General features: G+C 39.8%; 1 protein-coding gene across 7 annotated transcripts in view; it reads left to right on the top strand.

Annotated features, from left to right (window-relative positions):
• The window catches only part of celf4 (CUGBP, Elav-like family member 4), a gene marked incomplete at both ends in the record, with an annotated part of 72,906 nt that extends 69,626 nt beyond the window's left edge, over positions 1–3,280 (top strand). For 3 of the 7 annotated variants that reach the window (XM_080026890.1, XM_080026889.1, XM_080026894.1), the window contains 3 exons: positions 157–237; positions 1,808–1,951; positions 3,153–3,280. In XM_080026890.1, coding sequence (XP_079883016.1) covers positions 157–237; positions 1,808–1,951; positions 3,153–3,280 — 353 coding nt within the window. The remainder of the gene's footprint in view (positions 1–156; positions 238–1,807; positions 1,952–3,152) is intronic. The other 4 variants (XM_080026891.1, XM_080026893.1, XM_080026888.1 and 1 more) reach the window with 3 other exon arrangements.
• Between the last annotated feature and the right edge of the window lie 6,136 nt (positions 3,281–9,416).

The following is a 9,416-nucleotide window of genomic DNA, read 5'->3' as shown; positions in this document are numbered from 1 at the left end:
TATATCACATTGTTTGTATGTATACGAGTGTGTCTGTGTGTGTGCTCTAGTCATGACTGCTATCTGATCCGCACTGCTTGTGTGTGTGTGTGTGTGTGTGTGTGTGTGTGTGTGTGTGTGTGTGTGTGTGTGTGTGTGTGTGTGTGTGTGTCTCAGCAGCCTACCCCGCTGCATACGGCCAGATCAGCCAAGCCTTCCCCCACCCTCCACCCATCATTCCACAACAGCAACGAGAAGGTAACACACACATGCACATATATTTATATTATATCCGCTGCATACATTTACTCCTATTTACTTCTCTGTTTGACTTCAAAACCACTTTTCAATATAGTCCTTAAATAAACATTCACGTTCAAAAAAAATCGCCTGTTTCCAGAAAAATATTCATAAATCTCACATTAACATAGAGGACAGTAAACAAATAGATTGATTAGAAGTGACTGGTTGGCTTGCACTCCCTTTTGTCCCTCTAGTCCAAAGAAGTGACAAGTTTAAGATTAAATAATGAAGCAAAATAAAAAATAATATATACATCTAGAGTGGCAGGTTATGATGCAGTGGTTATTTTCTGATCGCCCTAGGGCAACTAACTTCACCTTAGCTTTACAGGGTGTTTCAAACTGAGCTGTAAACCTACTCATGAACTCACTGACCTCAAGGCACAGGACGCTGGTGCTTGGGACCTTACTGCCCTCTTGTGGAAAATAAAATCAAAAAACAATGCAGATCATGCACAACAGCTGTGGCATCCCAGAGGTTACCGTTTAAGCGTTTAGTGGCCATTTGATTTGGGGATCGCTGAATGCTTTGAGTGTTTCCATTACAGCTAAAAAAAAAACTGTCAAAGCACCCGAGCACCCATAATGACTTCACAAAGCCAGCTGATGACTAGTGCACACTGAGACAAACCGCTCTGCACTTTTCTTGTTTTGTGGCAGTTCTTATAACAAACTTGATTTCACTATAGGATTATTATCAGGGAAAAAAATCATAATCAAGGTGCAAAAAATAAAAAGATCAGTAAAAGTCGTATTGTAAGGCCCTAAGTGTGAATGAAATAGGAAAAGGAACATCCTCAGCTGTTTTTCATTAAGAGTTTAACTACCCAACAACTTATTCAGTTTATAGGAGCGCGTGTTTCACCATACTTCTTTGACCAACAGTTAGAAAACCTAAAGATACTAAATTTCCTATCACATAGACAGAAAACAAGTGGAAAATCCCACAATTGATTGACAGTTTTTGGCATTTTGGCGTAGTCAACAATTAATTTTCTGTCGATCACTCCATGGATTAACGGACTGAATTGTTTCAGCTTAAATTTGGTTTGATCAAATGTTGCTGAATCCCCATTGGTGTGCATAGAAGTATATGCAACGTCAAATTTTTTCAAACTTATGAATCACATCAAGAAGACTGGCTGTTTTCCCTTCAGTACATCTTCACTCAGACAAATGCAATTCTATCCACTTTATTTTCTGGACTCAATGCCTCGCTTCTTTCTCGTTCTCCTTACCGCTTTGCATTTTCTCCCTGTCATCACGGGGTCTCCTCCTGCCACGGTCAAACTTTTTTTCGCTTCTCTCTGTCTGCCTCTTTTTCTCACCTTTGCCCCTTGTCTCTTTGTATTCTCTCTCCCTCCCTCTCTATCTCTATCTCTTTCTCTCTCTCTCTCTCTCTCTCTCTCTCTCTCTCTCTCTCTCTCTCTCTCTCTCTCTCTCTCTCTCTCTCTCTCTCTCTCTCTCTCTCTCTCTCTCTCTCTCTCTCTCTCTCTCTCTCTCTGTGTTGTTCTGCGTGCGTGCAGGACCAGAGGGTTGCAACCTGTTCATCTACCACCTCCCTCAGGAGTTTGGGGATGGAGAGCTGATGCAGATGTTCCTGCCTTTCGGTAATGTCATCTCCTCCAAAGTGTTTGTGGATCGGGCGACAAACCAAAGTAAATGCTTTGGTGGGTAAAAATGACCAAACCAAAAGATTATTGGTTATTTATTCTGATTATTCTTTTTTTTTTACTAATCACCTTCTTTACCGCAGTCAACACCCCCGCCCCCCCTCCCTCTCCCTTCCTAACCTGTCAACACCCCTCCCTTTAATTGAATGAAATGAAAAAACAAAACAGTGCCGAGTTTCTCTACAGTTGTGCAAAAGCCGATTGCTGCTGACAAGAAAGAATAGAGAGTGATTGTTTGAATTATGCTATTAATCATGAAATAGTAATCATCATTTTCTTTTGAAGCTCTGACTAATTTCTTACCTTGATAAATGTTTCAGTGTTATTCACATAACACTGACATCAATAGTTAAACTGACCGTGATCTGAATGAGTTCTGCTTCACTGTCGTATCTGCACAGTAGCCTTGCTCTTTACGACACCTAATGCAAATGCTGGCTCTCAGTCTCTCTTAACTTACTGTAAGCGAAAGCAAACGCATGCCAAGAATATAACAGTTGCCGGAGCATGCTAAGATGGAGAACCGCTGTCTCCCTGTGCCCCACTGACAGCACAATTTAGCCGAACGTATAATTATGTGGAAAAATTGTGAATTGGGTTGTGGAGAAATGTTAAATGGAGAATCCGTCAGGTGCAACCTATTTGCAGAGTAGCTTTTGCTCATTAATACAACACAATATTAATGTTGTATTGATTGAGGTTGCAATATTGCAACGCAGGGTTTTGTTATGCTTTTTCACTTTCAATTGGAAGTATACAAAATTATTAAAACATTTTAAAAAGGAAACTAAAAAAGTAGCACAACCGTGTTGATGTTTTGGTTTTACATCCCATCACCAAGTTCATATTGTGATTTTGGTTGCATGCTATTATAGTTGTCGTACTGTATGTTAGCTATATGAATGCTTATGAATTACGGTAGTATATGGTATGTGATGTCAATGCTTACAACTAGTGCATTTTTGTTTTTTAGTTTAGTATTTACAAATGAGAGGATGCCATTCTTTCTGTCAATATTATGACAATTATTACAATAGACTGTTTCCTCTCAATGATCATTTCCATCTCCATTACTCATTCTATTGTAAGCCCCCTAATGTGTCTTTGCCTCCATATCTAACCACATCCCTCTTTCTCTTTCTCTCTCTCCCTCTCTCTCTCTCTCTCTCTCTCTCTCTTTCGGCCGCTCCCCCCCCAGGGTTTGTGAGCTTCGACAACCCAGGCAGTGCCCAAGCTGCCATCCAATCAATGAACGGCTTCCAGATCGGCATGAAGAGACTCAAGGTGCAGCTGAAGAGGCCAAAGGATGCCAACCGCCCCTACTAGCCCCCGCCCCCCCCCCCCCCCCCCCCCCCAGCCAGCCGCCGCCAACCACGGTGGCAGGGGCAGCCGCCGCACACAGGGAAAGACAGGTACACACATCCACCCCCACTATAGTCCAACACACAACACTTGTAGTTACTTTAGTTTGATAGGCGATAAACATAAATCTAAAGAGTTTTTGGTAACACTTTTACAATAAGGGTGCAACAATCAACTGTGATTTAATGCTTAGTTAATGCTATTAATGGTTAGTTAATGCTTATTTAGCATTACCTAACTGTTAATGCCTAGATATTAACGGTTAGTAAATGCTTGGTTAGGAATTAACAACGCTTAGTTAACGGTTAGTTCATGTAAGTTAAAAGTAAGTTAATGCTTCCTTAATATTTATTAAGCATTAACTAAGCATTAACTGACAGTTTATTGATGTACCCTTATTGTAAAGTGTTACCCAGTTTTTTTTATCTTATTTCTAATAATGCTTTTTAATCAAAAAACACCTTAATGCACCATCATAGTGCAAAACTATTATATTTGATTGTTAAAATGATACAACTACTGCTTGTTTAGCAGCTGGAATTTCAAACCACTATTATGACTGTCAATCTCAAGCAAAAAGACAAGGGAATTAGTTTGATAGGCGATAAACTAAACCAATGCAGGCACAGCCACGGCATATTGTTTTGACAAATGCTCAAGTGGCAAAGCCCATTTATGGCACTGTCTGGCAGTAACCTTTTGTAATTGCGGTAACACATTTGCAGATAGCCTAATAACAGGCTGATCATTTGCAAATTGCTTTGTAAAGAATTGGTGATGATGAAGTTTAAAGCCCTCTGTTGATAGATGGAGGAATTTCGAAAATGTTAATTCTACCATTCATTATGACTAACCTTTAGTAATCTCCAGGGGTTCGATGATGGACAGTATATGACAGTAAAACATTTAAATATATTTTGTTATTCGCACTATATAATGCAAATGTATGCTTTCAGCGATGCAGTTGATAAAAAATATTATCGGCAACCAAGATGGCAGCTATGCAACACACAGAGCTGTAGTAGTAGTAGTAGTAGTAGCATTTGCTTATATGTATCCTCCTCTATTTGTAGAACAGCTTTACAGTAAGTGGCCCTGTATGTTTGCCTATAGGTAAAAAGATAATTGGTAAATAGTTCAGGGTGTTGCACAGGGAAGGAATTGCTTCCTCCGGGAGAGGCATTTATTACCCCTCGGGCGGGTAATTGTGCTGTTCCTCTTTGTCTCCCCCCTTCAACTGTGTGATTGAGAGTTTAGGCGGTGCCGTTCATTCACCACTGATGACTTCATTCAAGGGCAACTTATCACCCACTCACAAGCTAACTGGACCGTACCAGACGCTGTCCCGAGGCAAATCACTGCAGGAGGAATAGCGCAATCTCATATGAATGTGTCAGAAAAATAGCCGGCGCCAATACTTTAGTTATATACAAACATTTCCAACAAGACGCTACAGGGAACATTCCTTGCTGATTCCATTGTCTGCTTTTGCCTGAGATTGACAATCATAACAGTGTTTTGAAATTCCAACTTCTAAACGAGCAGTAGTTCTTCTCTATTATTACAGTCAAATATAAAAGTTATGCACTATGATGGTGCATTAAGGTGTACCTCGATTAAAACCCCTGCATCATTAAAAACCAGATTAAAAAAAACTGTTTTGATTTCACAGAAAAATAAAGCATAATTGTTAATCACATAGGAGATTACAACGGCGTCACCGCCGGAGAGCGAAATTAATTCACTGCAGGATGAGCAGAGATTTGTTTTTCAAAATTGTCTCGGCAAAATGATCTTTGTTTATCAATAGCAGAAGTTAGACTAAGAAGTCTTAGTACTGGCGGAGAGGATGTAGAGAGGCAGGTGTCCTGTAAATGCTCCATCTGTATGTAAATACAGCGAGTATCAACAGAACAGAAGGACACATAAGGAATGATATTATAGCGGAAGAAAAGAAAATCCCCCATTTACTTTTGAGTTCTGTAATGTAATGTAGAAACGTTCTTTCTTACGTAATAGATGTTCGTTGAAGCCCAGAAGGACTAGCTGTCTCTTTGAAATGTCCAATAGAGAAACCCAAGAAAATAAACACAAAAATAAAAGCAAATAGTTTGTTGGAATACTTACAGTGTCAGTTTTCAGAGAAAGCTGAGCCAACTACAAACAAAGAAGATTAATAGTCTTACAGCCATGCTGCCAGCTATGTGAGGCTGTATTTAGTCATAGCAGTGTTTAATGTTCACATGCTGACGTTTAGCACTTATATTGTGCCATGTTCACCATCTTAGTTAAGCGTGTTAGCTTGCTAACATTTGCTCATTATTACTAAACACAGTACAGTACATCTGAAGCTGGGAATGTCTTTAGTGTTGCCACATTAGTTCAGTCACAACCCAAGATATTGGAAAATTTTAAATAAATATAAAATCAACTAATGATTGCCCCAGCTGATTATGAGGACGGTATAAATGTCTTGGCAAATGTCAACCTCATGGTCACCATGAGGAAAGTCATTAGGATACATTCTAAAACCGCATGATTGTACGAAATGTTTTCCAGGACCAGGATATCATAGCGAATGAGCAAAAACATTGACCTGCTATTGTTACAATATGAATAGTCAGGGGCTTACCAGACTCAAAAGGTTTCATCCTCAATGCCAGCAACACATTTCCCATCAATCCATCAATACATTGTTGAGATATTTCACTAAGGTCTTAAAATGTCAACCTCATGGCGCTTGTGACGCTAAAGAAAGGAGATGTCAAACTTGGATAGGATTCATCCCCTTGGGACCTTAAATGGCTGTACAGCATGTCATCAAAATCCATACAATAGTTGTTGAGATATTTCAGTCTAGACCAAAGTGGTGGACCAACTGACTGACCAACTAACAGATCGACATTGCCAACCATGGAGCCACACCAGTCCACCAATATCATGTGTTTTAACTTAAATATACACTGTTCACAAACCTTTTTTTTGTTCAGTTTTTCCACAAAGTAGACTTCTTGATTAAAAGGACTTGTGTGTCTTTTGTGCTTTCCAGGTTTTCTTGAGCTGAATCATATGTTGACTTCTTGCTACCCGCCACTCAGAGTGCACACTCAACATCTGGACCACTGAGGCTGCTTCAGAGACAGAGGAGAGAGAGAGAGAGAGAGTGATGATCCAGTCAAGGACAACTCCCTTTGGATGTACTAAAACTTTGGAACTCAGAGAGAATTTGTACCAGCCTGGTTAGCCCCAGGACCTTTTTTCTTCTGCACACATATACACACCTCTTTCCCCCCCGCCCCCCCAAAAAAAAAGAAAAAAAAAAAACCCTGCTTGAATGACAGCTACCTTTTCTGGACCACAAAACTTTTACTTGAACAATGAATGGGGAAAAAGTAAAAGAAACTACATCAAATCTACTTACAATGACCAACCCCCACTGAACTCTACATGGATGTCAAAAGTCCAACAAGAACAAAACTTTTTAAAAAACTGAATAAAGGATTGCCGTAGGAGATCTTTCTTTAAGATGGTTTGAGTTTGGGGCAATTGACTTTTGAAGACCAATTTCTAAGACTTGAACCAAGAAGGGACAAGAAATTCTCGGAATGAGAACTTAAGTAGGGAATGTGATATTTTCAGGACACAAATTGGCTTCGATTTGGGATGGCCATCTTTAGCTCGGAGTGCCTGTCCGTTTCCAGGGGATACCGTTGCCAAGGAGAGCCATAGCAACGGTCTCCAGGGAGTCTTACCTGTCATTCCTTAGTTGTTTTAGGGACCAAAAGACCAAACGTTTTTATTGCTGAGGACTTGTAGCTCTAATATACTCGGACCACTGCATCTCTTTCAGTCAGTGTCAACTGGTTGAGGGGTTGCACTTAAAAGAAGTGTACATTTCGAATATATACAACACATGTATATATACATATATATTGCTGATATGCTTTTTGAATACAGGCAAAACTATTTCGGATGACCAAATGGGGTCTCTCACTTCGCTAGTTTACAATTACTTAAAATGTTTATTTTTTTCTCTTCTCATTTTGTCTCGGGAGGGATGGCGAGTGCATGGGAGGGGCTGCTCCGTATCACAGCCTTATCTTTTTTAACTTGACATCCTAACCTCATAGATAGAATAACATCAGAAACATTTGAAATATATGAACTTGTTTATATTTGCAGTACATATATATATGTATAACAAGCATTCAAGCAAATGTATTCATATATACAGTATATATGGATAAATAGATATTAATCACAAACAAATATATGTATTTATATGCACATATTTTATGTGTGTCTGTATATAGAACGGCTACTGACTATGTTGAGCTGTAATTTTTTTGTAGATTTTAGCTGGAGTTTGAAACATTGCTCTGCTTGGGAAGAATCGCAGATCTGGCAGCTCCCAAAACTGCAGGCATTCCTATCTCTGATTACCTATATGCTGACACATGATATACTGCTAAAAGAAACATGTGTGAGAGCACACATAGGGTGTAAATATTATCTGAAAATGCAAAAAGCCACATCTCAGTAGCAGGCTTTAAGAGAATCAGGCTAAATGATTTTAGAGTAAAAGGACAATTATCTTCGACTCTATTCCAAACATATCTTTTGAGCTTACACACACAAACAAACACACACACACACACACACACACACACAAACTTCTCTTTGAAACTTGAACCAAAATGAATACGTCTCACAACCCTTGCTCTCTTTTGCATTCAGTAAAGTGCATGTAGCGTATGGGCTGTCACCATGTCAAGGTGTGCCTTGTCACCTGCAGAATCTGCCATCAAGCACTGTGCTCTCCGAGTAAAAAAAAAAGAAAGAAAGAAAAAGAAAGAAAGAAAAAAACACACCGCAAGCAGCCAACGCGCTATTATGATGTCAAAACTACAGCCAGATCCATATCATTTCTCAGCCGTGTAGAGAGCTTCAGTGCATGTCCAATATAACAAACTGTCAGATATGTTGGTCCATCAATGTCTTTGGAAAAAAAAACATTTAGAACTATTGTAGACTCATGCGATTACACTTCAGATAAAAGCGGGCATTAGGTAACCTGTTATCACAGGTACTAACTATCAATGTGTGCAGGGCACCTGTAACCACGTTCCACTGGTTGGAGCCAGAACTAGGGTACAGTTCAGGGTAGACATGGCGTGGCTTGAAAAGGGAAGAAGTGATTGAGCTTACTGGACCTGACATTAAGGTTTTAAATGGTTATGAAGGTAATGTAATATTAATGAATATGTTATAATTAGGGAGCAGACTTCACATTGAACAGAATAAGGGAGGTTTTATGTACCTTCCCATCCCGCAGTTAATGTGTGGGTCTCTGCTGGTAATACTTGACATGAAGCATATCCTTTAGAAGATGGTATATTGCCTTATCTCATGTGTCCTCATATGATTAAATATAAACATAAAAGCATAATGAAACTGTAAAATGAAGCAATAAGTGTAAAAAGCCTTTTACCCATTGCAACGGCTGTATCACGGAGGCTGGTTTTCATATTGCTTTAGCATACAGTTTCTCATATACAGTCTACAAAAAATGGAATGAACACCTACTATACACCTGCAAAAGGTCAACAGACTCGGATTTATTGGAGCCCGCATTCAACACATATTCAGCTGGTGGAGATTACTCAATGAATATTTATACATATGAATATTTATAAGGCTATATGACACTTCGGAAGACAATGCTTCCTGTTGGGTGCTGCTACTAGTTTTTTCCCCTATAAACCTCTCATTATACCGTTTCCCTAGTGTCTGTGTCTAACCTTTTTAGCAGATTGAATAATTTAACATTTACCTTCCAACTCCAGAGAGGCCATAAGACGCCACCGCACAACCCAGGACGCCACCGTTTGTATGTGTGTGTGTGTGCGTGTGTGTGTGTGTGCATGTGTGCCACATAGCAATGCCCCGAGCAAGACGCATGGTGCAAAGCAGATGACCACCTTGCTCTGGCAGTGTTTTTGGTTGGTTAGTGCATCCACCTGAGCTGACAATAACATCCCAAGCTAAATGTCATGTCTAGTATCCCCGATTGCCTTCTCTGACTGCCCCCCCCCCACCC

Source organism: Ammodytes marinus (assembly GCF_949987685.1).
Source record: "Ammodytes marinus genome assembly, chromosome: 4".
Taxonomy (NCBI): Eukaryota; Metazoa; Chordata; class Actinopteri; order Uranoscopiformes; family Ammodytidae; genus Ammodytes; species Ammodytes marinus.
This window is presented reverse-complemented; position numbering and strand designations above follow the sequence as displayed.